The 27,585-nt window shown below is 47.9% G+C and overlaps 1 protein-coding gene across 1 annotated transcript; it reads right to left on the bottom strand.

Moving 5' to 3' along the window:
* On the bottom strand, positions 1–26,405 carry LOC107115215 (solute carrier family 22 member 6-A-like; the record flags this gene model as incomplete). Its single annotated transcript, XM_015416854.1, has 9 exons — positions 26,004–26,405; positions 11,841–11,944; positions 11,310–11,464; positions 9,307–9,475; positions 8,184–8,307; positions 4,648–4,763; positions 3,739–3,953; positions 1,682–1,790; positions 1–204 (listed from the first exon to the last, which is right to left on the bottom strand). Coding segments are annotated over exons 1-9 (1,598 nt in total), but the record flags the coding sequence as incomplete, so codon positions are not given.
* Between the last annotated feature and the right edge of the window lie 1,180 nt (positions 26,406–27,585).

Below are 27,585 nucleotides of genomic sequence, written 5' to 3'. Positions count from 1 at the left end.
CTGCTCTCCACTTCTTCAATGGTATCCGGTAGAGGGATGTTAAGCGTCTCCGGCAGAAAGCAAGCGACGATGCCAGAAATGATGGGAGCTGCTCCGTACACAATCGGTGGCAGGAGGGAAAAGTAGTCCTCCGTCATCTTTGCCAGCGGGGCAACAATGCCTCCCACCCGGGCCATGGTGCTACCGAAACCTAGCCCAGTCTGCCTGGGATGGGGGAAAAAAATCTTGAGAAAACAGCTTATTCACAATACTCCTAGCTATACTGGCCAAAGAGAAAGACAATGAAGTGACTCCTATAGGTCTTGGGGCCCTGGAGTCACCACCCTCAAGGCATTCCTTGGCCAGCTCTGGGTTGAGAGATGCCTGGAGTTCTGGGGGACAGACCCCAGGCCAGGCAGGGTTTGGGGAGAGGAGGGACCTCAGCAGGGTACAGTGTCACAGAGTCCACCCTCCAAAGCACCACCCATTTTCTCTAGGGGAGCTGATTCCTGTCAGCTGGAGTTCAGTTGCAATGCTGGGAGATCTCCAAGCCCCACCTGGAGGCTGGCAACCCACTGCCCCAAAGAGCCCAGACTGGTCCTTTTGCTTGGTTTTTCGGGGGTGGGGTGAATGCAGGGCATTGCATCCCACCAGCAACATCAAGGGCCGCTCTCCCTTTTCCCTTAGACCTGGAGGCAATTGCATCTGCCTGTTACAATCCTTAACCACTGTAGGGCTACGAGAAACAGCCAAGAATCATTGCAGCAAATTTGGGGAGCTCTCTTTCCTGTCCCTAAGCACTGTGGTTGCTCAACACTCCCCAACATATACTCTGAGTCAGGGGTCATTTCGTTGAAAAAGAGGTGCAGGAGCTCATTAGCATAACTCATTAGGATAATTTATTTGCATATGCCACACACCCTGACATCACCGGAAGTGTGTCAGAAGGCAGCACCCACTGCAACTTACCTGCCTGCTTCTTGCTCCTCATAGCCCAGGGCTGCTGGGAGCAGGGGGCGGGGCTTGTTGCATGTGCCCGCCCCCTGGGCTCTTTACTGCCGGAGCTCCGCTCCTGTGCGCTCCTAAAGGAAATGGCCCCTGCTCTGAGTGATAGAATCAATTCTCCAGGTGTCAGAATCACCACAAATTCCACAGGGTTCTTCCCTGAGCTGTGTGTGTGAGTGTGTTTTTTTCTTTCCCACCGAGGACCCGTGAGTACCCATTTTGCTACTTTTAGGGGAAGGAAGTACTCAGTGGTCACCTACCTACCACTCAGAATGGTCCCTTACGTCTGGACTGGGGAGACATGCTGTGCTGTTGTTTGAGCCTGGCATCAAACACACCCATAGACCGATTTCCCACAAGCCGCTGCTCTGCCCTCACTCTTCCCTTTCCCCCGATGGTATGTGTCAGTTTCTCAGTATTTGCTGTGCAGCCACATTTTGCCCCGCAGCTTCGCCCAATTTCCCCTGTGTCTACTCGATCCTCAAAAAACAGGATCAAGTAGATGCGGGGGAAATCGGGCAAAGCTGCGGTGCAAATAATGGGAAATTGACACATACAATCGGGGGGGGGGATGAGCGAGGGCGGAGCAGCAGCTTGTGGGAAATCGGTCATAGCATGATTTAAGCCACCACATGTTAAAATCTCCATGTCCTCTCTTCATCCAAAGCCAAGGGTGGCCAGTTTCATGGCTCCTCACCTGATGGGTGTGGGGTAGAGTTCTGTCGTGAAGAGGAAGACACAATTGAAGGCTGCTGCAAGACCCCCCTTCCCAATGACTGCCAGTGATGTCCGAAGTGTCTGCAACTCTTAAGGGGGAAAAGAAGGAAGACACAAAGATGGCAGGATTTGAACACAGTGCCCATTTCTCTGTGTGAATCAGTCATCCCAGACCAAAGCACCACAGAGAAAGAGAGAGAGGTTCATACCACCATAATACTTTTCAGTTCAAACCACTCACACCTTCATTGGGTTGTGGCTTAGAGCACACAGAATTTGGCAGTTTTAGTCTCCAGCATCTTCAATTTAAAGAGACTTTGGAGAGCTGCTGCCAATCAGAGCAGACAATAAATACTGAGCTTGATTGACTAATGGTTTGATGGCACAAAGAAGTTTCATGTCCATTTAGGTCTGATCTACATATGCTGCAGAATTAGGTGGTACAGTCCTGAGGTGCTATGGACTGTGTCAGTTCTGATGGGGAGTGGGTGATGAGACAAGATATACTTTGGACAGCTCCTGTAATTAAAAAACAAACAAACCCTTCCTGCCAATAGTGAACAAGTACAGTTAGAAAGGAGGTGTCTCTGAGCATGTGCAGAGTTCTTTTCCTCCATAGCTAAATAATCACAGACAGCCCCACTAGCAATTCCCATTAGAAATTACATATGGTTTCTCTTTTAATGGAGGGCAGCTACCCAGTTAAGGAAGCTGATTAATTATATACATTTTACAGCTCAGCCGTGCATTGGCTTACTCAGAAGCGAGTGGGCCTTACTTTCCAACTATGGTCCATGGCTCACTGGTAGAGCATCTGCTTGGCATGCAGAAGGTCCCAGGTTCAATCCCTGGCATCTCCATTTTAATGGAGAAAGTAGTAGGTGATGTGAAAGACCTCTATCGGACCCTGGAGAGCTGCCGCTGGTTTGAGCAGACAATACTGATTTTGATGGACCAAGGGTCTGATTCAGTATTAGGCAGCTTCATGTAAATCTACACAGGATTGCCACTTTAATGGATGAATCGTTCAATTACAGTGGGACAAATGTGGTTAAATACATTTCCCCCGATGGGGTTAGAGATCATGTACTCATACGTCATTTGACACTGTTTGAGAAGAAGAAGAGTTGGATTTATACACTGCTTTTCACTCGGAGTCTAGAGCAGCTTACAATCCCCTTCCCTTCCTCTTCCTACAACAGGCAACCTGTGAGGTAGGTGGGGCTGAGAGAGCTCGGAGAGAACTGCTCTGAGAGAACTGTGGCTGACCCAAAGTCACCCAGCTGGTTTCATGTGGAGGAGTGGGGAATCAAACCCAGTTCTCCAGATTAGAGTCCGTTGCTCTTCAACTAGTACACCAAACTGGTGCTATGAAAGACAGAATGAGAGAATGCCTCTTCTAGCAGAGGACAGCACCTATGCCTAACACCCACTGCATTTAACTAATTGCCTTAAAAACATTATAAAAATCTGATTAATTAGGAGTATTTTAATTAATAAAACTGATTATACAACTGAATACCTCAGCCTAGCTTTTTACTGTTTACTATTTAAAGACTCTTGAGAGTCCCTTGGACTGCAAGAAGATCAAATCAGTCAATCCTAAAAGAAATCAACCCTGACTGTTCCCTGGAAGGACAGATAATGAAACTGAAGCTCAAATACTTTGGCCACCAAATGAGAAGGGAGCACTCACTGGAGAAGACCCTGATGCTGGGAAAGACTGAAGGTCAAAGAAGACGGGGACGGCAAAGGATGAGATGGTTGGACAGTGTCATCGATGCAACGAACATGAAATTGAGCAAACTTCAGAGGTCGGCGGAAAACAGGAGGGCCTGGCGAGATCTGGTCCATGGGGTTGCGAAGAGTTGGACTCGACTGTGCGACTGAACAACATTTAAAGACTACTTATGCTTTATTGAAAGAATGAAGAGCTTTGTGGCACCTTGAAGTCTACAACAAGTTTATAACTTTTCCCAGGTCAAAGCCAACTTCATCAGAAGAAGCTGCAGGGGTGTTGAGTGATGAGAAACTCACCTGGGGGCACAAAGGTGTTAGCGATGATGACGAGGCCAGCCAGGATGAGGAAGGCCATGAGGCTGACCCTTCGCCCCAAGTAGCTCATGGTGATGGTCACAATCACCTTGGCTGGGAAGTCAACCGCTCCAAAGATCACCTGGATGAGATAGATGCTAACACCGAAATTCTGGAGGTCCATGGCCAAGCCATAGTAGGAGAAACTGACGGAGAACCTATCGTGAAGATGGAGACAGGGTTGTTCAATAGAACAGAAGACACATGTGAAAGACCAGACTGGGAAATTACTTCCTATTGGCACTTGAAACTCTTTGATCTTCAAAGTTTGAAAACTTGCCTTGTAAATGTTGGCCTTGTTGATTTTATTGTCATTAATGATTCCCAGGCAGTGTTGATGGGCAGATAAGCATCTATATAAAGTGGCTGCCATGGTTCAATGAAAGCAAAACATTTTGCCACACACCTCAAATCACTTGCGAGATAATTTGTTTGCACTCTGCCACATAACTGTCAGTCATGTCTCTTAAGCCTTAGTTATAAGGCCTCTGTTCCTTTACAAGACTGTAGGTACTGAGCAGTTTTCATTAACTTAGATACTGCTTGATCAGAATTATTTTAAGAGTTCATGTCTAAGGTCTTGCAAGCAGACCTTGTAAAAACAATACCTAGCTCAAAGCTTCGCAAACAGAATGGGACAATACAGATATACGTCAACGGTATTGTTCCAAAGCATGCAATATGATGCATTTTAATTTGCTTTCAAAGCAGCAATGACTGTCATTCTGCTTTAGTAACAGATAAGCGTGTGGAGTAAGGAACAAGGTTTTCAAAGTGCCTGAACATCCCCTCCTTGGCTTTTCAGAGAGTGCTTCCTTCCTTGAGCTGCACATACTGGGCTGGCCCTCTTACCACACCAAGCAGAGGCAGCAGCTAATGCGTCGGATGGCTGGCGTGCGCACCAAGTCAGATAAGGTGTAAGAGGACTTCGTGGAAGACAGTTCCTTCTCCATGTTGGAAAGCAGCACCTGCCAAAGAAAACAAGAAAGGGCGAGCATGTAAAAATCAGGGTTGGTCCAAGGATTTTTGGCACCCGAGGTGAATGACTTTGCTGCCCCCCTGCACTGCAGGGAAGTCACTGCCTGCCCTCCTCTTCCCCACACCTGCTGCCACCCACTCCTCCCTCCTCTGCACAGAGAGGAAGCTGCGACCCACCCTCACTGCAGGGAAGTCACCAACACTCACGTTGCCCTTGCTGGGGCTGGGGCTTGCTGAAGCACCGTGCCTCCTAAGATTGGGCAATGGGCCACACCGCCCAGCATGCCCACAGCCCCAGCCTTGAGGGGGCAACGGAAGGAGGAAGACTACTTGCCCTGCTCCCAACAGAGGAAAGAAAGGAGTAGGCTTAGCACAGGCTTCCCTAGGGCTGCCAGTTCTGGATCTGGAAATACCTGGAGATTTTGGGGGTGGAGCCTGAAGCAGATGGGGTTTGGGGAGGGACCTCAGCAGGGTATCGTGCCATACAGTCCATCCTCCAAAGCAGCCATTTTCTCCAGGGGAACTGATCTTGGTGGTCTGGAGATTAATTGTAATAGCAGGACATCTCCAGGAGCTACCTGGAGGTTAGCAACCCTAGGCTGCCCACTGAGGCCGCGGGTGGCAGACAGTGCTGCCATTTGTTGTGGCAAACCCCAGCACTGTGGGTGGGGCGATGACAGGGTGGGTCTGGGTGCCTCTCCACCTCCAGTGCCCTAGGCAATTGCCTAGGTGCACTTAATGGACGGACCAGCCCTGGTAAGAATGGAGGGGAGTCCAAATACAGAGAAACATTGCTATTGGTGCCCTTTAGTGGCAGCTACAGCCCCCAGAGTTGCCACTGCGCATGATGCAATGGCAGACCGGAGATGGTTGCTTGCCTTTCAGGGCAGATACACAGTTTTCCTGATGAAAATATTATGTTCCACCAGTAGGAAGTGCCAAGGGGCAATTTGGGACAAAGTGCATGTTACATACGGCACATGATCACCAGAGAGACTAACAGTAATGTGAGTTCTCCCTTTGAACCCAGTTCTCACATGAACACATGAATCAGACCATTGGTCCATCAAGGTCAGTATTATCTACTCAGACTGGCAGCAGCTCTCCAGAGCCTCAGGCAGAACTTTCACCTCCTGCCTGGTCCTTTTAACTGGAGATCCCTGGGTTTGAACCTGGGACCATCTGCATGCAAAGCAGAGACTCTTCCACTGAGCCACAGCCCTTCCCCTCTCAGGCATGTGGGTCCATAATTGGGATGGGGACATGGTGTCCCCATTTTCCTGACCCAAAATGACTCTCAGGAGCAATATTTGCCCTGCTGGTGGCTGCAGATATACTGATGGGCTGCCAAACATATCGATGCAGCTGCCGAGAGGCCAAATAGAACCCCCCTTACTGTTTTGGGTCAGGAAAATATCTGGGGGGGGGACAGGTCCCTATTCTCCTCATGTGGTGTTGTTCAGGTCCAAACTGGGTCCCTGTGTGCTGGAGAACTGATAGGGTAGAGTTGCCAACCTCCAGGTGGGGCCTGATGCTCTCCCAGAATCACAACTAGCTATAGAGATTAGTTCCCCAGGAGAAAATGGCAAATCTGGAGTGTGGACTCTATAGCATCGCATCTCTGCTAATTTCCCCCAAATCTACAGGAATTCCCCAACCTAGAGTTGGCAACCTATTCCAGCGGGGAAATGCCAGTGACATCGGACCTTAAGTCACTTGATGGTCATCTGTCAAATGTAATGTAGTTCAGTTCTTTCAGTCTCTGCAGCAGAAAGGGAGCCCCCATCCGGCCTGTTTTCCACGCTCCTTCTTCGCCTCAGCCCCCAGCAGCCACCATTTCCTTTTCATGCCATTGGATGGCTCTGGGGGGGCTTTTGTAAAGTCAGCCCTGTTGTTCGATGGAACAAAGTTTGAGCCCAGTGGCACCTTTAAGACCAAAAAAGCTTAATTCTGGGTGTAAGCTTCTGTGTACGTACATACTTCTTCAGAAAGCTTATACCCAGAATTAAACTTTGTTGGTCTTAAAGGTGCCACTGGACTCAAACTTTGCTCTATTCCTTCAGACCACACCTGAATCTGTTGCTCAATGGTTATAGCCCAATAACAACAATTTATTACTTTAGTCTACAAGTTCTTCTGAATTCCAAACTTTCATTGGGGGGGGGAGTAAGTTTCTAGCCCTTTTTGTTGTGAGTCTTGGGAGGGGAAGCATTTAAAAAATCTCTGGTGGTGGTCGGCTGAGGCAAAGAAAATGGTGCCCACGTGGCCAGGAGCCCAGAGCCCTGACCGGGATAGCCCAGACTAGCCCAATCTCATCAGATCCTGGAGACTAAGCAGGGTCGGCCCTGATTAGTCTTGGATGGAGGACCACCAAGGAAGTGTGGGCTCTGCAGAGGCAGGCAATGGCAAATCACCTCTGTTGGTCTCTTGCCTTGAAAACCCCACAAGGTTTCATTTCATTCATTCATTTATTACATTTTTATCCCGCCCTCCCCGCATGCGGGCTCAGGGCGGCTCACAACAAGGGCACCAAGTGCCAAATATAAAACATTAAAATCAGAATAAAAACTGCTGTAACTAAGCTGTGAACTGATGGCAAAAAAAAAAAAGTGGTCAGGACCTACAAAAATGCTCATCTTCTCATGCACATGGTACACAAAGACAATTTGACTGCAATCTTTCCAAAAAGATCATATCATCAGGGGTCATTTCTCAGAAAAAGAGGTGCAGGAGCTCATTAGCATAACTCATTAGCATAACTTATTTGCATATGCCACACCCCCTGGCATCACCAGAAGTGTGTCAGAAGGCAACACCCACTGCTCAGGCTCCACTGGACTGTTTTGGATTGCTAGCTATTGGGGGGGGGGTGTAGATCTGTCCTCACAGAGGAGGGAGAGCTTGTACCTGAATAAAACTTGGTCTTAAAGGTGCCACTGGACTGTTTTGGACCGGGTGGGGGGGCTCTGCAACTTACCTGGCTGCTTCTTGCTCTGACTGAGGGCTGCTGGGAGCAGGGGGGTGGGGCTTATTGAATGTGCCCACCCCATGGGCTATTTACTGCCGGAGCTCCGCTCCTGAGCGCTCCTGCAGGAAATGACCCCTGCATATCATACCAGGCTTGGGAAAGATTGCATGACAGCAGTAGAATACATGCAAAGTGGATGACCAGGGGGCAGTGTCGTATGGATGCTCACCCCCCCCAAGCAAAAAAAGAAGAAGAAACCCTGCTGCGGTTTGGATACCAAACCAGAGCAAAACCTTTGTCATGGAAGCAACCATGGCCCCAGAACCCAGCAAGCAGAGGACACACTAGGCTGATGCCGTCTAGTGGTCTCCCACAGACAAGACCCACTTCCGCAAAGATCCAGCTGGGTCCCTCAGGCTGGAGACCAAACCTTCCACCTTACCTCAGTGGTGATCTCAGCTCCAGCTTGCTGCTTTCCATTGACACGGGCAACCCTCTGGAGGACTTTGACGGCCGTGCCAGATTTCCCCGCCAAAAGTAGCCAGCGAGCCGATTCTGCAAACCACCTGTGCAAAAGAAGCCAAGAGGCGACATCCCCTGAACCAACAGGCCAATCCACAAAACACAGGTGAACAAGTCAAATCTCCCCACCTATTTTCTTGAGCAATTTGCTTAACCTGAATTCACTTGCCAGGAAATGGGGTTGCTTTCTCAAGTCAACATTTGTTCTTGGTGATATTTTCTGTATACATTCCTCTTGAAAGGAATGCGGCATGCAATGCAGAGGGGAATTTCTGTTCCAACGTGGGTTTTGTAAAACAACGGAGGGCAAAGCCAATGCAGAATCAGCCACTGGCATCTGAAACTGAAATGTGCAAGTTTTCCTTTCAGCTTCAGCACCAGTTTTGCCGCTTTGGGTCCAATCTGGGGAGAAAAGTGGGCTAAAACTATTTTAAATAAATTTTTACTACTCTTAACAAAGGCAGGCAGCCAAAGGGGAGTTAAGTGTCTTCCCACTCACAAAGGTGCCCAGATTCTCGCCTTCTTTTTAGAGGGCAGATTTTTTGCACCAAGGGTTCTAAACTACCCATTCTAGTTCAATATAATGTGATACCGACTGTGCTTCTCTGTCCTTTCTCTCAGAATCAGAGTTGAAGTTGGGTTGGTTATTATTAGTATTTTTTAAAATATACCCTCTTCAAAGCAACTTACAACGATCACTTGCAAAAGATAGCAATTAAAAACTGAAAATGTCCTTAGGCAGTCCATTTCACAGGCCCATTCCAAGAATGGGAAGGCATGAGGCCCTGCCAAGGAAGTGGGTGCCAGGTGAATGACAGACACCATCAAAAGAGGCTTTTGTGAGGACCCTAAAGGCTGACCTGCTGGGAGAGACAGTCCTTCAGGGAAAGGAGCCGTTTTAATTGAAAACAGAACGTGTCCCACATTAAAGAAAAACGGAAGTCATACAGCTTCCTAGCCCTTCCGGCTGCTGCGTCCTCTGCCAACCATCTCTGCAGCACCCTGGGAGGAGAGCGAGGGGGCCGCCCCCTAGCAGCACATACCATGAGTAGAGGAGGAAGAAGAAGAAGGGCACTGACACAGCCAGCTGCAGCATACGCCAGTCTGGGATTCCGTAGGCCAAGCCAGCCAGGATGATCTGGCCCAGTGTGTACCCAAAGCCAGTGCATGCTATGGTGATGGTCCGGTACTGGGTGGGGATCCACTCCACAACTGGAAAAGAAAAGAAAAGAACCCCTTTCACAGGGCTGCCAGCCTCCAGGTGGTACCTGGAGATCTCCCACTGTTACAGTTGATCTCCAGATGACCAAGATCTTTGGAGACTACGTGGGTGGAAAGATATGCATTTTTGAAGGTCCCGACCACACTGGCACCATGTCCCTTGACTCAGCCCCTCCACAGCCACCATTCCCCCCATGTCCATGGAGGACTCTTTTCTATAATTAGAAAAATCCCAGGAGTTGATAGATTACTACAGTGCAATAACGTTATAATAATCTGTTGGTATGATTGAGAGACAGCGTGGTGTAGTGGCTAGAGTGCGCACCCCTTATATCTCTGCAACAAGAAGGGCTAGAGACTTACTCTTTTAAAAACGAAAGCTGGGGAATCAGAGGCACTGGCAGATCGTGGCAATGGACAGTTATGACATTGTAGCATTGTAATGATTTAGCAATTGCTGGTTGTGGTTGTTGTTTAAAAGCCTTCATGTGGTGGGTGGGGAAGTTGTAGCTGTGGGACCCAAGGCAAGGGAAATGAGGGGGAAACTGCCATGAGGAAGATCCAGTGCATACAGTGGCGATGAGAGCTCCACATAGACTAACTGCCATTTTGAAGCAACCCTGGTTTAATCTTGTCCACCCTCTGATTGTGAATGACTCTGAAGTATCTAAGGTTGCCAGCCTCCAGTACTGCTGGAATTACAACTGATCACTAGATGACATAAATCAGTTCCCCCCGATGAAACAGCAACTTTGGAAGACTGACTGCATGACACAAATCTCCAGGAATTTCCCAAACTAGAGGTAGTAGCCCTACCAGTTTCTGAGGCAAAGACAGGTATATCCAGGGATCATTTCGTAGAAAAAGAGGCGCAGGAGCTCATTAGCATAACTCATTAGCATAACGTATTTGCATATGCCACACCCCCTGACATCACCGGAAGTGTGTCAGAAGGCGACACCCACCGCTCAGGCTCCACTGGACTGTTTTGGATTGCTAGCTATTGGGGGGGGGACGTGCAGATCTGTCCTCGCAGAGGAGGGAGAGCTTGTACCTGAATACAACTTGGTCTTAAAGGTGCCACTGGACTGTTTTGGGCCGGGGGGGGGCAGGGGGGGAGCCCTGCAACTTACATGGCTGCTTCTTGCTCTGACTGCTGGGAGCAGGGGATGGGGCTTGTTGCATGTGCCCTCCCCCTGGGCTCTTTACTGCCGGAGCTCTGCTCCTGTGCGCTCCTGCAGGAAATGACCCCTGGGTATATCCCAATCTCTACTACCTGAGTCCTTCCATCTGGAGGTGCCAGGAATTGAGCCTGTGGCCTTCTACATGCAAAGCATGTGTTCAGCCACTGAGCTATGGCTTCTCTCTTCCACAATTAAAATTTAGATTCTAAGGGACCTGCTTCTCTTTCTTGCATATGTTATTCTGTAAAGTACTATGTACCTTGAAGGTACTGTCGTAATATAATTAGAATCGTCATAGTGAAACTGGCCATGATCTGTGCTATGGACAGGCATATTAACAAAGCAAGAGTCCAGTGGAATTTTGAAGACTAACAAAAGAACTGGGCTGCTGTTTTATTTTTGGCCACAGACTCACATGGTTGGCCCATGTGGAATTACCTTCTATTAGAGTGGCTTTTAAAAAGCCATCAGCACAAATAAACATTGTGGCTTGTTATCAATTCCATGCCAAATGAAAACGAAAATGAAAATTTTAAATCAACATGCAAAATTAAGAATGTCTAAATCCCAGTTTTCAAAAACGGCGGGATTCCCAAAGCGTATGTCATTTTGGTTCCAGCTCCCCTTAAGAAGGCTCTTACTCAAGCAGGCAATGCTGAGGCCGAAGCCAGAGAGCGCCATGCCACTCAGGAACCGGAAGATGCAGTAGGAAACAAAGTTGGGTGAGAAGGCCGCACAGGTCCCCATGACGGCCATTTGCAGGAAGGACCAAATGAGGAGAGCCTTGCGGCCAAACCTACAAGAGAGAAGAGAGCAAAAGCAGCTGAATCAGGCCTGGCGAAGGCAGCAGTGGAGCTGGATTCTTGCTTGCTTCAATCAGCCCCTTGCCAGAACCAAATCAAGGGGCTTGTGGGAGGGGGGGCTAGTCTAGAGTTGCCAACCTCCAAGTGAGGCCTGGAGAGCCCTCAGAATTGCAACTGATTTCCAGGCTGCAGCAATCCGTTCTCCTGGAGATAATGGATACTCTGGAGGGTAGACCCTATGTATTCACCCAACGTTCCCTCTAAGCTGAGTTAGTGTGAGCTAGCTCACAGTTTTTTAGCCTCCAGCTCACAAATTTTTAACCTCAAGCTAGGTTATGCCACCTTAGGCTGCCACCCTATCCGACTTACCTGTCAGATAGTCCGCCAAGAACCAGTGCTCCAACCAGCACACCGGCCATGTAGATTGACTGGGCCATCTCCCGAAGCTTCCGCAAGTCACAGACCAGATCCCACTGTTGTGGGAGAAGGACAGTGGATCAGCATGATAAGTTTTAGGCTGGCAGTGCAGAGTCCGAAACAGAGCTGCACCTTTTGAAGGCCACTGATGTGTAGAGCAGGGGTCCCCAACTTTTTCTGAGTCTGCGGGCACCTTTGGAATTCTGACATAGGGTGGTGGGTGCAATCACAAAACGACTGCCTCGGGAGGCAGAGCTGACCACAAGATGTCAGGGAGCGAGGTCTTGCATAATTCTAATACTAAGTCTTCAGCATTTCAGGCAGAAGCTCTGTTTAACAGGATGCCTTTTAAAATGAACATACAGTTTAAAAACTATTGCATACCCAACTTCACTGTATGACTGCAGGTAAAATCCTTTTGCTATAGTCCTAGATCCACCATTTACTCCGGCAAATGTGCGTGTGTGTAAAAATACACATACACACAAACAGTTTTATTGTTTGTGTGTATTTCAGGGCACTACTGCTTTAAAATTTCCTTGGGTAGACATCCCTATTTTGGGATGTTTTCCCTGTAGCCACCATTTCCCAAGATTGATTGATTGATTATTTATTTTGATTGATTATTTATTTATTTATTTTTACATTCAACTTGTTAGGCCGCCCTTCCCTGCAAGCAGGGCTCAGAGTAGCTTACATCAAAACCAACACAATAATAATCCATTAAATAACATTAAAAACTACTAAAAACAATATATTAATCAAGCAGTACATTACATTGTCTAAGAGGACGAGAAATTTCTGTTCCCATCAGCCCCCTGGGTAAAGGGGGTGCGGAGGGTGAGTAGGAGGGTATGAGAATGCCAACTCTTGCTGTCCTCAACGAATGCCTGGCAGAACATCTCTGCCTTGGAGGCCCTATGGAAAGGTAATAGATCCCATAGGGCACGGATATTCTCTGGCAGAGTGATGGTGGATGTTTATTGTAATATTTAACCTTCACATAGGGTGCTCTTCTTGGTGTCAAAATATATGTTTCTGAGGTCAATAAAGCCAAAGACAGTATTATATTAGTTGTAGAGACAGCCATTTTTCCTCTAGCTGCCATTTTGCAAGATGGCGGATCCTTTTCCACATTCTTGTAGGATCCTCATATTGGTGTCAAACCATGTTTTGGGGGTCGATAAAACCAAATATACCAGTCCTTTTGTTGAAAAAACAAAATAATGTATTATTCTTTAAAGTTTGTAATATTTGGGGAAGGATAAATACAGACAAGCTGAATGTTGGTAGTACTAGGACACTAGGACAATGTAGCAGGAGAATTGTTAAGGTGACAGTTCCTAAAAGTACAGAAAATTATTTATTCTGTTGCCTAAAATAACAGCAAACAAAATATCAGAGTGCTTGTTTGATATTTATCATGCTTATATGTTGGTTACATTCTTATTCTTAAGCAAAGCTTACAGTCCTAATACAAAAAGTAATTTCTGTGCAACATTTTTACAATTCTTTTGACCTTAGCAGAAAAGGGTAGTCCAGCCTTCTTGCACCTGCATGCATTAGATCTACAAGTTTTAGAGCCACACAGTGTCAGTAATTCCTTATCTGAGACACTTTGGAGGTTTCAAATGCCTGTCCACTTTCTCCCAGCCATTGTCCACAGGGTTTAGCATTGAATAGTTAGGAGAGAGGAGTATAAGTGACTCTCTGATGACTAGAAATGGCTGTTGGATATGTTCTCTGATGGAGCTTGAAGTAGGTGGGAACATATCCATGCATTTGGTCATTTGTGTATAGGGAATAAATCTCAGTTCATCAAACACTTCCACATCAGTATTTCTGGAACATACTCCGATGAGGAATAACGGAGCAGTTGCAGATTGAACAATCAGCCTCCTCAGTACTGCTACTGATTTCCTTCTCATTAATCAAGTATAGTCCCACTGTGATAATCTTTTCATCAGCAGTGAGCATCAAAGATCATCCCACTTGTAATCAGGGCTCTTTTTGTAGAAAAAGCCCAGCAGGAACTCATTAGCATAGTAGGCCACACCCAACAGCAGGAACTCATTAGCATATTGGGCCACACCCCTGACAGCACAGCTCATTAGCACATTAGGCCGCACCCACATGTTACCAGAAGTGTGGTTATCCAGCCACACCTACCTTTTGCTTCTTATTCTGTTTACCTTGTTTGTTGTCAAAACCCAGGGCCTTTTTTTGTAGCAGGAACTCCTTTGCATGTTAGGCCACACACATTCCTAATGTAGCCAATCCTAATGAGTTTCTGCTGTTGGGTGTGGCCTATTATGCTAATGAGTTCCTGCTGGGCGTGGCCAACTTGGGAGCCAGCCGGAACTCCGTTCCTGTGTGTTCCTGCCCAAAAATAGCCCTGCTTGTAATTAACGGAATGTGTGTCTCTTTGGTTTGCTCAGGAAACATTTGGTGGGCAAGTTGCTGCAAACTGGGTTTGTTCTGAGACGATGTCTAGCACTTGGCCATCTGAGCAGAAGTTCACATAGCAGGTCAGATGTTTGCTAACTCCACAGTCCTGTGTCACATGCTCAAAGTGAAGGTTTCTTGTTTCCTTGCCATAGCAGTGGCAGGGAACCTTGTGTAGCACTAAGCCTGCTATCAAAATAGTTGGCAGTTGGATTGCAATTCTAGATTAACTGAAAGGGATTGGGAAGTGATCTGGTCATCCAAAACTCTTACCTCAAAAGCATTAAACATACGCCTTCAGGGTCACAAGCTTATGATGAGGTAGTATATCACTCCACAAAAATTGCACCATATCTCATCACAGCACTCACCCCTCTGTTGGAGGAAGTGTGGGTCACAAGGCTCTTTTATGCACTGTTGGTGGGAGTGCAGATTAGTGTCAAACTTTTGGTCCATGGTAATAAACCATATTAAAGATATTACAGGTTATAGATTAGACAATTTACCCGAATTAATTTTGTGGGACTTGTGGAAGGACGCCAAGATACCACCAATGCTCCCTCTAAGCTGTGGAGTCTTGTGAGCAAAAATCCTATTTTGTGAGCTACTGGCATTAAAGTGGTGAGCCAGCGATTTGGCTACTGCATCAATTAGTTTGCTCTGGAGCCCTTCTTCCTGAGCGAAGGCAAAAACGTGTGAGCAGGAGGCTAAAAACCTGTGAGCTAGCCCACACTAACTCAGCTTAGAGGGAACACTGGATACCACGTATACGCCGGGAGTTTATCTCCATGCTCTTGTCAGCGGCTAAAACAGTCATCGCTGCTAGTTGGAAAGACTCTACTCCGATTTCTATTACACGCTGGTTTACCAAAATCCGGGAACTGCTAGCAATGGACAAAATAGCAGACTCCATCGCATATATGGAGAACATGAACGTTAATACCAGTTCTTTACTCAAAGGGCGTCCTTTTACGGAATATGCTTTGGAGCGCTCGTCTCACTTGCTGCCTTTGGTGCCGAACAAGTATCGGGATATAATTACGTTTATGTAAGTTAATTGCAAAGAAAGAAAGAGGCTTTAGAACTGTTATGACACTGTTAACTTCATTGATAATCTGTACAGTGAAGAGTTCCTCTACAACTGGTAGCCGATTATGCTGCTATTTGTTATAGGTTAACCTTGTTGTTATAGGTTTAATGTTGTAAAATAATAAAAATATTTTGAACAACAACAACAACAACAAAAAGCCCACGGAGTGACCCCGGCTGCAGCTCTAGCAAGCGAGTCACTGGCTGCCTGGTCAGCTGGCCTGCCAGTCATTGGCCTTTTCTGCGTTGGCATTTTGCTCTGCATTCGGAGCAGTTCGAGGATTTGCGTTCCACAGCACTCTCCGCCTTCACTCCACTTTTGCCCTGCATTTAAATTTTTATTCTACATGTGTTTATTCTACATGTTTGCAGTTGGCAGGTGTTTTCTGCCATGCTCTGGTGGCAGTTTGTGCATTGGGTTGGATCTATTGGGGGGCAGGCCATGCCTGCATGATTGCCTTATCCATTTTGGGAACCCCTTTAAGGAGTCTCAGGGTGGAGCCAGGCAGTGTCATGCTCAGCTCAGGGGCTATCGCCATGCTCCATTCCCAGGGGTACCACACAGAGGCTTGCTCCCAGGTGGGACCACAAGACTTGCCACCCCAGGTAGTAAAGGGGCTGGGGCAGGGGTTGCCCAGTGCCTGGATCCTTGCCCTATTCTGCACCTGTGCTCCAATGGCTGTAGCCAATAAAGCTATGGCCCATTTTACTCCAACTTGTCTGTGCATGGGTTTGTTTTTGGTTCCCCCCTTCCCCCCAGTTCCCCATCCACCCTTCAGCCCACAAATCACTAGCAGTACCGAGGAGGCTGATAATAACTGTATATTACCCCATGTAAACGGGACAATCCCGCACGGTGCAACGTGTGTAGTGATACTATCAATGATACAGATGTGGTGGCACTACTGCTTCAGTACATGTCTGCCTTCTGTAGCAAAAGTTTAGATGAGCTTTGGGTCAGGTTCAGATCTGGAGAAAAATGACATTTCATTCCTTTCCATCAACTTCTCGCGAACCTTGGATCGGAAGTATGCAGTGCTGTGGTAAAGTGCCACATTCTAACCAGTGAAGATGTTTTAAGCAAGGCTGGGATCAAACCAGTAGCCACGAGAGGAGAGCCTCTTAAGTTGGTCTCACAGCCAGCCTAAGCAGCCAGTTTCCTTTCCACATGCACCTGGGTCCTGTCAGTGCTCTTAGCTGAGTCATCCTTCCTCTTCCTGAGGAGCAGCAGGGCCCAGATCCTGTAAAGGCTCATCGCTGGAGTCCCCTGCTTCTACAAAGGAAGAGTGGCTGCTGGCTGCTGGACACACACTCCTGTGTCTTCTTAGAGTCTCCACCCTGGCTCTCTGCCTTATCCTTTCCCAAGGTTCTGGGGGAGAATGTGGTGGGTCTGGAAGGGGGTCCAGTAGGCTTACCATTCCCCAGGTTTGCCCGGGGGATCCCCCACTTTTGCGCACTTGTTCCCTTAGCAGGCAAGCTATCCAGTGGGGGAAAGCCTGCCCCAAACAGTGACGTCGCTGTGCGATGTCCCCGACACACTGACATCACGTGGAAGTGATGTCATCATATTGGGGACATTGCGCAGTGACACTCTGGTTTGGGGGCAAAAACTGTCAATTTTACCATAGAGTTTTGCCCACAAAGCAGAGCGTTGCCCCCAGTGATGTCAGCACATAGGGGATGTCCCCGCCCACTCCTGGAATGCCCCTCAAATTCCCCCGCTGACGCGACGAATCCACCTGGCAACCCTAGTGTCTACCCATACTGATGCCTCCTGTCCTGAGGGCCCTTCGGACTCAGGGGCTGGTGGTTGTACTGATGAAGTGTCCCTTCTGCGAGGAGGTTCTGCTTCTCTAGGGCCTACCTTGCAGGGTGTGACCATGTGTGTGGGGTCTCAGGGACAGGTCATGTGTTTGCCAACCTCCAGATGGTACCTGGAGATCTCCCACTATCAGAATTAATCTTCAGACTACGGAGATGAGTTCTGCTGGAGAAAATGGCAGTTTTGGAGGGTAGACTGTATGGCCTTATATCCTGATGAGATCCCTCCTTCTCTAAACCCTGCCCTTCACAGCCTCCACCCTTCAAATCTCCATATATTTCCCAACTCAGAGTTAGCAACCCTGTCCTCTGATGATGAGAGTCACTTAAACTCCTCTCTCCTAACCATTCAAGGCTGAACCCTGTGTGGATAACGGTTGGGAGGAGGTGGACAGGCATTTGATACCAACAATGTGTCCCTGAGGAGGAACTACTGACTTCTGAGTCTCTACAACTTGCAAATCCCATGCATGCAGGTGCAAGAAGACTGGACTACTATGTTGTCTTTTCTGCAAGAGTCAAACAAACTGTAAAAATGTTGCATAGCAAATTACTTTGTGTATTATGACTGTAACCTTAGTTTAAGAATTAGAGTTTAGCCAACATATATGCATGATAAATATCAAACAAGAACTCTGATATCTTGTTTACTGTTATTTTAGGCAGCAGAATAAACAATTTTCTGTACTTTTAGGAGCTGTCAGCTTAACAATTCTCCTGCTACATTTTGTCCCAGTGTTACCAACATTAAAAAATAACAGCTTATCTGTATTTTTTCTCCCCCCCAAAAAATATTACAAACTTTAAAGAATAATAATTTATTTTGTTTTTACAACAGAATGAATAGTATATTTGGCTTTATCGATCCCAAAAACATATGATTTGTCACCAATATGAGCATAAGAACATAAGAGAAGTCAATGTTGGATCAGGCCAATGGCCCATCTAGTCCAACACTAACAGGTGCCATCAGGAGGTCCAGCAGTGGGGACAGGACACTAGAAGCCCTCCCACTGTCGTCCCCCCCAGGCCCCAAGAATACAGAGCATCACTTGCCCCAGACCGAGAGTTCCTATGTATACCTTGTGGCCAATAGCCACTGATGGACCTCTGCTCCATATGTTTATCACGTTCCCTCTTGAAGCTGTCCATGCTTGTAGCCACCACCACCTCCTGTGGCAGTGAATTCCATGTGTTAATCACTCTTTGGATCCGACAAGAATATATAAAAAAAGATCTGCCATCTTGCAAAATGGCAGCTACAGTGGAAATGGCAGTCTGCAACTAATATAATACTGTCCTTGGCTTTATCTACCTCAGAAACATTTATTTTGACACCAAGATGAGCACCCTATGTGAATGTTAAAATATCACAATAACCATATTCACCATCTTGGGAAATGGTGGCTACAGGAAAAACATCCCAACATTGGAATGTTTGCCTTAATTTTTTTAAGCAGTAGTGCCCTGAAGCACACACAAACAATAAAATTATCTGTACACACACACACACACACAAATATTTGCAGGTGTCTAGGATAGGTCCAGGACTAGTATGGTAGCATCTGCACCTGAAGCAACTTTTACAAAATCTGCATAGCCAATCAGATTTCCAATGGCCAATCAGAAGTTCTGCTGGACAAAAACCCAATTGGCCCTGCCCACTAACACTTGAGTGCATCGACAGCACCATGTTGGGGGACCCCTGATGTAGAGAATCAATGCCTTTCCCTAGTCATTAAATGGTCTTTGCTCTTCCTTCTCCAAATCTAAGGGTGCATTCAGACGGGCAGCTAATCCCGCCATTATGCTGGCTCACATTTGATCCCAGTCTTTTAAATCCATCCTTGCACGACCAGACATCCCCTGGGGGAATCGCCTTACCACGCGCTGCTTCCACTGTGGATTGTCTAGACGGCGTCCACTGAAGAAGGCACTTGTGGTGGGTTTTTTTAAAAAAAACAACAACAGTTTTTGTGCATGCGCATAGCAGTGATATCACAGCCGTGTTTATCCGCACATGCGCAGAATCAAGATTTTTTTAAACTGGCGCCCGTTTGGGATGGTCTGACATCAGACCATCCCGAACAGATGCCATTTTTTAATTGCGCGCTGGAACGATCAGACGGGGAAAGTTCGCGAATGGCCCGTCGGGAACCGAAAACTCCAGATTTGAAGTAGTACGTTTTTAGTACGGCTCCGAAGTGGGGCAAAATGGGATGCTCATGGAAGACAGACGTTTCCCAGATGTTGATGTCTGGACATTACATTTAAATCCATGAGGCACTCATGCCTCGTGCAGATCTAAAGAGCTGTGTGATTGGACCCATCGGATTAGCAGACAGGACTTTATGTGTTTATCATGCAGACAGGCTGGAACTGCAGCATCTCTGTATTAAGCACCTGATATGTTGGCTAGGCCTCATGCAGTCTGGAGCCAGGAAGCAAAGCCTGGATGTTCAAGGGAAACACGCGTGGTACCAAGCAGGTCAAACCCAGATTGCTTAAATGGACCTTGAACACGACGATTCTGCAAAAGTAGTTGTGCCCTCAGTTTTCAAGAAGACGTGAGGAAATCGGGGGGAGATGCAGGTCAAAATGTGGTCGCACAGCAGATAGTGGGAAATTGAGCAGTACAACCAGGGAAACGGGAGACTGAGGGCGCAACAGCTGCTTTTGCGGAATTGGACTGAGTGCTGCAAGAGTTCTGTGTGGCAAGATTTCCCCCTTACATTTTCCCGCATACATTTTCAAATACATATTTATTTTGCCTTTCTTGGTGTACACAGACACTTTTTCACAGAAAGTGAGACACTCTGGCTCTAGAAGAACATGTGGGAGAATGGGGCTGTAATGTATCCATCTCCGACCGCGTGCGCGGCTAGGTCGCCATATGGTCATGCGAAGTGGCCGAGCTTTGCTCTCAGTAACAATGGGTCAAGCGGATCCTAGCCCGCACCTATCGGCCTATGGAACTCTCCGCCACTGTAAATAGCCAATCACTTGTGTGTGGGTGTGTGTGGGGTGTGGGATTGTTGCACTTATAAACCGACCTGCGAGCCGGTTAGAGTTGTCTCGTTCCGAGCTGAAATAAAGTATGAGAGCTGAAATCGCTAGTAAGTCTCAGTACTTTTCAGGGGCTCACTGCACTAATGTGTTTTAATTGTTTATGTGCTTTGTTTAATTGTTGCTTTTAATTGGTTTTATAATATGAAGCCGTTTTAATGGTTTTAATTGTTGGCCTCCTTGGGGACCCTAAGTTGAGGAGAAAGGCAGCATTAGAATGTTCTAAGTAAATTGCCCTGACCTGGATAGCCCAGGCAAGCCTGATCGCGTCAGATCTTGGAAGCTAAGCAGACCTCCAAGGAATACCAGGGCCAGGACACAGAGGCAGACAATCAAGCCATTTCTCTGAAAACGTCCCATAGCCCCACTAGGGATCGCCAGAAGTCACCATGACTTCCAGGCTCACAAGCACACACATACAAACCGCCGCCCCCTAAGAATGTTCTAAGTAAATTAATTAATACATTTTAGAAAATAGATTCAGGGTTTTAATGCCATGTTGGTGCTGCAATCCTATTTTTTTTAACCAAAACAATTTTATTTATTGTAACACTAGCCTTACACAAATGCTTTCAAAGGTTTAAGGTGTCTCATATCTTTATAACAGCCTTTACAACAACCCTGCAAGGCAGGCCAATGTCACCAACCCATATTGCGGGGGGAGAGGGAGGCCAAGAGAGAGTGACTTTCCTAAGGTCACCTGATGAACTCATGGCATAGGCGAGACTCCTGATTTTACAGCTGAGTCTTACATTGTTACACCAATCATGCACAGGACTTGGCGGGTGGGGTGGGGTGGGGAAATGTACAACAACATTTTTGCTCTCAGCAGAGAACTCAGCTGCTCCTTCCCTCAGGATCTTTGCCAGCAGCGTCCCCCACTGGTTTGGAAATCTTCTGTTCCCAGCAAGATCCTTTGGAGAACATGGTAGGGGGGTGGAGGTGATGGCAGCAGGGGCTAGTCAATTACTGCCTGTTTACCCACCAAACGCAAACACCCCCCTGTTGCTCTTGCGGCTTTAACCCACTTGTTTGCTGGAAATATCTTCAGGCTGCAGCCGCCACTTCTTCCCTGCTCTCCTTCGCACTTGACAAAAGAGCAGTCACCGCAAATGACACAGGGGAGACCAGGAAGCTACAACCCACAGGACTTCATTAAGCAGGGATGCCAGCTCCAGCCTGGGAAATCCCTAGAGATTTGGGGGTGGTGCGCCTGTGCGGAGAGGGATCTGGGGAGGGATTTCACCTAGAATCTGTGGCATTCCATAGAGTCTGCCCTCCAAGCCTGCCATTTATCTCCGGGAGAACTGCTCTCTGTCGTCTGGAGGTCAGTTGTAATCCTTGGAGAACTCCAGGCCCAACCTGGAGGTTGGCATCCCTGTGTCATCCTACCAGTTTCTGATAAAAAAGGTAAAGGTTCCCTTGCTTGAAAGCCAGTCGAGTCCGACTCTAGGGCTGCGGTGCTCATCTCCGTTTCAAAGCCGAAGAGCCAGCGCTGTCCAAAGACGTTTCCGTGGTCATGTGGCCGGCATGACTAAACACCAAGGTGCACGGAACACTGTTCCCTTCCCACTGAAGTGGTACCTATTTATCTACTTGCAATTTCTTGCTTTCAAACTGCTAAATTGGCAGGAGCTGGAGCTAGAGATGGGAGCTCACTCCGTCATGCGGCACCCGGGTCTTGAACTGCTGAACTACTGCCCTTCCACAGCCTGCAGTTCAGCGTCTTAACCACTTGAGCCACCGCAGCTCCAAGTTTCTTATAGGACTGGACAAATGTATGGAAGACTGGGATAGGACTATTGACAGTTGTTAGTGACGACTGTTAAAAAGGAAGACTGTTTTTCCTCTCCTTCCCTTTCGTTGCCTCTTCCCCAGCCCTGCAGCTCAACAGCGAGCCTGATGAAGAGTTCAGTGGAGCTCAAAAAGCTCATTCACCACTTTCGCAGTGTTTGAGTTGGTCCAAGTAAAAGGGATTACGCAGCTGGTAGCCTCAGATTTGTTCCAAAGGGCCAACATAGCTGCTTACCCTTTTTGTGGCCATGTTGGATACCAGAGCCGAGGGATGTTAGCGTGTGGGGGGGGGGTTCTGCCCAGCTTGTGGGTTTCACAGAGGCATGTGGATGGAAGTGGGACGCTGGCTGACATGGCCCTAGCTAGCTCTGATGGACTAAGGGAGTTCTGGTATATTGCAATGGACGTGGTCTAGGGAGAGCAGGATGTATCCTCTCATGCCACTCAGCAAGGCCTTCTTCCCGGATAAGGGACCGTCCTCTGATCGAACTGCCCTTGGGCTGAAGGGAGGCTTCCAGCTTTGCTGAGAGAATGGTAGGATGCAAGCCTGGATGCTGGATCTATATCCAAATCCTGCCCACCTGCCCCCATCCTGAAATTGCTCACCTGCTAGGGATGCCGGCTTCCAGGTGGGACCTGGGGATGCCCCAGAACAGTGATGACGAACCTTTTAGAGACCGAGTGCCCAAACTGCGACCCAAAACCCACTTATTTATCGCAAAGAGCCAACACAGCAATTTTGAATACTGAGGTTTTACTTTAGAAAAAACAACTCATACATTAACTTAAGATGATTCAAACAAAGTAAGGAAAGCAATTCCAAATGCTTTCATTTATTTAAAATTATTTGGCAGAGAATTCGACACTTTAATGATGGTCTGGGCCTGGCTGGGGCGATGGCACATGTGCTCACAGAGAGGGCTCTGAGTGCCACCTTTGGCACCCGTGCCATAGGTTCGCCACCACTGCCCCAGAATTACATCTCATCTCCAGACTACAGAGACTAGTTCCCCTGGGGAAAATGGATGCTTTGGAGGGCGGACTCTATGCCATTGAACCCCCACTGAGGTCACTGTCCTCCCCAGGCTCCATCCCCAAACCTCTGGAAGTTTCCTATCCTGGATCTGGGAACCCTACGCCCCATTCCCTGCCAGTGGCCAGGGAGGAATTGGCAACCCAAATCGCGCGCTCTCATCCCTTTGTTGCAAAATTGAAACAAATCCCATTTCATTCTTGACACCCATAACAGAATTATAATGGACCATGCAAGAGTCCAAAGCATCCATTTTCTCCAAGGGAGTTAATCTCTATAGTCTGGAGATGGGCTGTAATGACGGGAGTTCCCCAGGCCCCTCCTGGAGGCTGGCACTCCTAGAAGAAAACCTGCAAACCAAATTGTGACCATCGAGACCCCATGTGACTGGGGCAGGGTGTGCATTAAGAGGTCTTTAGAAGTGTGGCAAATTCTACAGTCGGTCCCAAAAGGTGTCTACAAAGAAGCTCAGTAATTTAAAAAACCATCAGATCACAATGTTCAGCCCCATTGCTTTGCATAGTGCTGCATGCTGCTTCCTATAAAGGGGCAAAAGATACATGTTTGCCAGGACCAAGCAAGCGCAGAAGGTCTATGAACAGATGAAGCGGCCTTACTCGGAGTCCATCTTGCTCAGTGCTGTCTATAGCCTGGCTGGCGGGAGGCGGGAGCTTTCCAGGGCCTCAGGCTGAGAGGGATCCTTGCTAATATCTGCTACTACTGACAGAGACCTGGAAATCCCAGGGATTTCACCTGAGGCCTTCCGCATTTAAAGCAGCTGTCTCTTGTTATGCTGCAGTCCTCTTCTGGAGGTGAATTGTGATCTGCTGGTGAACCACCAAGTGAGCTGCTCTGATTCTTGCAAAGCAGAGGGTCCCCAGCCTGGCATCTATAGGTGCCTTGGTGCCTCCTAGGGATGCCAGCCTCCAGGTGGGACCTGGGGATCCCCTGGAATTACAGCTCATCTCCAGACTGCAGGGGTCAGTTCCCCTGGAGAAAAAGGATACTTTGGAGGATGAACTCTATGGCATTGTACCCCACTGAGGTCCCTGTCCTCCCCAGGCTCCATCCCCAAATCTCCAGGAGTCTCCCAACATCGATCTGGCCACCCTCCCACCCCATCCCCTGCCAATGGCCGGGGGGACGTGGCAACCCTAGTGCTGGTCAAATGCTTTCAGAAAGAGGGAGGGGCCGGGGAGGCTTTTGCCTAGCAGGTTATCTGATTGGCTATTTAGATTCCAAAGAAACATTGCTTTCAGTAGTAGCTGCCACCAGAGCACAAGGATCTTCACTGCATGAATGAAGGTAAGCTGTATGTAAGCCAGAAAATACTTTCAAACAATATGTTCAAGGCATCCTGTTAAGCATAACTTCTCCCTGAAATGCTGAAGAGCTACTATTACAGTTATGCATAAAGTCAGTTCCTGACATTTTGTGGTTAGCTCCGCCTCCTGCAGCAGCCATTTTGCTGGTTGTGCCCACCACCCTGTGTCAGAATTCTGAAGGTGCTTGCAGGCTCAAAAAGGTTGGGAACCCCTGTTCTAAAGTTCCAAAATCCAGGTGGATCTGATCAGGGGTCATTTCGTAGAAAAAGAGCTAGGGGGACTCATTAGCATAACTCATTAGCATATGCCACACCCCCTGACATCACCGGAAGTGTGTCCTCCCCAAAGCCGGCGGCGACCTTCAGCGGGCACCAGCAGGGAGCTCCAGGCCCCGCCCTCCCACACCTCACCCGGGGGGATGGCGTCCCCCCGCATCCCCCCCCCCAAATGACCCCTGGCATCTGATCCAGGAAGGCTCTTCTCATGCAGGATTACAGGCTCTGGATTTCTGGACACAGATTTATTATATTTTTATCCTGCCCTTCCCTTCGAGTTGCATGGTTCTCCCTTTCCTCCACTGCATTCTCACAACAGCCCTGAGAAATAGGCTAGGCTGGAATGAGTTAGGGGCTCAAGATCTCCCACGGAGCTTATATTTTATTCTTTAGAGGCCATACCATAACTCCTTTGGGAAAAGGACACACAGTACCGCAAATCAATCAATCAATGGTTATGTTTCTATGCTTTGTCCGTTGCACTGAGGGCTTGGTATGGCTGAAAAATAAAACCCATCAAGGGTGAGGGAAACTTGAAAAGCACAAGAAGGATACCGGTTTATTTGCAGTATGTTCCGAGAGTAAACAAAAAGTATACCCCAGCAGTGGGTATGTATTTGATACAAGTAGGCAGTTACATGAACACATGAAGCTGCCTTATACTGAATCGGATTATAGGTCCAGCGAGGTCAGTATTGTCTACTCAGACTGTCAGTGGTTCTCCAGGGTTTCAGGTAGAACTCTTTCACATCACCTCCTACCTGGTCCTTTTAACTTGGAGATGAACCTGGGACCTTCTGTACGTAAAGCAAACACTCTACCACTGAGCCATAGCCCCTCCCCCAAGCTGCTGATGTCTTGTTGAGAAAATGGGAGAGAAGGCTCTCTGCATATGCTCAGAAGTACATGTTCAGAGCTGAATCCTGGCATTTCTGTCTACACACATTAACCCCACCCTTCCTCCAAGAGTGTCAGAAAGACATACGTGATCATCCCCTCACCTTTCATCCTCACAAAGGGCCAGTGAGTTAGCTCAGGCTGGGAGCAAGTTGCTGACCCAAATTCAAGTGGTGTGAGCCTCATGGCTCCATGGGGATTCAAACTCAGAGTCTGCTAGGTCCTAAATAGAAACACTAAGCACTACACTGGCACTGGAAGCCACTTGGAGAAATCACTTGCCTGCAGTGATATAGCGTGCCCATCTCCAGCCACCTACCCCTTCCAGCTGGCTTTTCCTGGAAACATATTTCTGCCTATTACATCTCACCTCAATGATGATTGTGGAAGAATACAGGGTCCTGTTGTATACCCATCCATCAGCACAAGGCTCAGTAGTCATCTCGGTCTTGTTTGCCTCCGTACTGTTGGGGTTGAGGAGATGCCATTGGGTGTCCACAAAGCGCTGACATTTTTCCAGTTGCTGGTTGCTGTCCACGGGGATGCCAACCTTGAGAAGGTCACTGGCTTCTAGCAAATGAGTGGCATTCGGATGCCCACTGGCATTGGCGGCGGCGTGGACCCGGCAGTGATGTCCTGGGATGGCAGCTGTGAAGTTCTGGAGAAGGTTGTGGCTGGCCATCAAAAGGACAGGAATAATGAGTAGCGCCGTGTGGATAAACTGGAAACGGCCCATGCCGCCAACTTGCTGCAGGAATTCAGCGAAAGTCATCGTGTCTGCAAGTCCCCAAGGAGAAATCAGACAGGAGGATAAAAAAAAGTCCTTATTGACTCCTTTCTAAACCAAAAAAAGATAAACTCCCTCTTCATAAAGAGAGCAGTGTGGAAGAAGGGAAAATGAGACTAGTTAACTTAAGGCTGCTGGAACTGAACAGATTTCAGTAGTAGGACTTGGACTGCAACGCAATGCAGAACCACAGAGCACCTTTGGATACAGTGGATCTCTCGCTGTGGTTTCTCAAAGGAGGCGAAGAAATTGCTTAGCCAAAGAGAGTGTCCTGATTTACCTAATTGACTGCTTTCAGTTAGACGGCAGGATCTCCTTGGGTCAAAAGTGGATCAAATGGTCCACGCAGGAAGCTTTGGGTTTTCTGCCAATCTGGGGACCGTGCCATATGCTTGCCAGGAGTCTGAGAGCCTTTCCTCTCACCCTCCTACCTTGTGCTAACCGAGCCTCTTTGGGGGATGTTCTCTTAGCGTTTACTCTGAGTTCTACATGAGAAGTCCACTCTGCAGTGAAAGCTGAAAAGTTTGTAAGCAACTCCGAGTCACCAGCGTGGGGTGGGGGAGTCCTCTGTACCCACTGTCTTCAAGGCATAAATTCTTATTCATTCCCCCTGTTCCCTACCGGCAAAAGCGTCCTGTATTTGCTGAGTCTTTGGGCGGATTATTTATGTAAAACAGTAAGCAGCTCATTCAGTTAAAGTTTTACTCCTGTTTTAAGGGATTAACTAAAGAAAGAGGAATTAGGGAGGAATTGGGGGATGTGGAAGAAAGGGCAGTGAGAGCCAAGGGCAGGGAGGGAAAGGTCTGCAGCCTCCCGTTTTATTTCCTTTGGGGCTGGAGATGCCCCCCCTCTTACACCCCCTTTCTCCCCCAAGGAAAGCCAGATGGTGTTGCCAGTGGGGGTGCGAGGTGTTCTTGAGCTGGACTTGTTTAATAATCAGATGACACTCTGTACTATTAAGGCTTTTGTCCTGGTGCACGAAAGTTCAGAGTCATACGTGCTGTCTCATTGCCCTTGCCTCACTCGGCCCCAGAACATGGTGTGACCGGGAGCAGCCATTAGGGTGCATGCGATTTTATGTAGCGGGAACAGCAGGACGGTCGACTGAAAGATGGGGGAGGGGAGCGCTGTGCCTCTGAGGTATGCTCTGACCCAGGTCAGGTCC

Source organism: Gekko japonicus, unplaced genomic scaffold (assembly GCF_001447785.1).
Source record: "Gekko japonicus isolate JY-2015 unplaced genomic scaffold, Gekko_japonicus_V1.1 scaffold278, whole genome shotgun sequence".
NCBI lineage: Eukaryota > Metazoa > Chordata > Lepidosauria > Squamata > Gekkonidae > Gekko > Gekko japonicus.
This window is presented reverse-complemented; position numbering and strand designations above follow the sequence as displayed.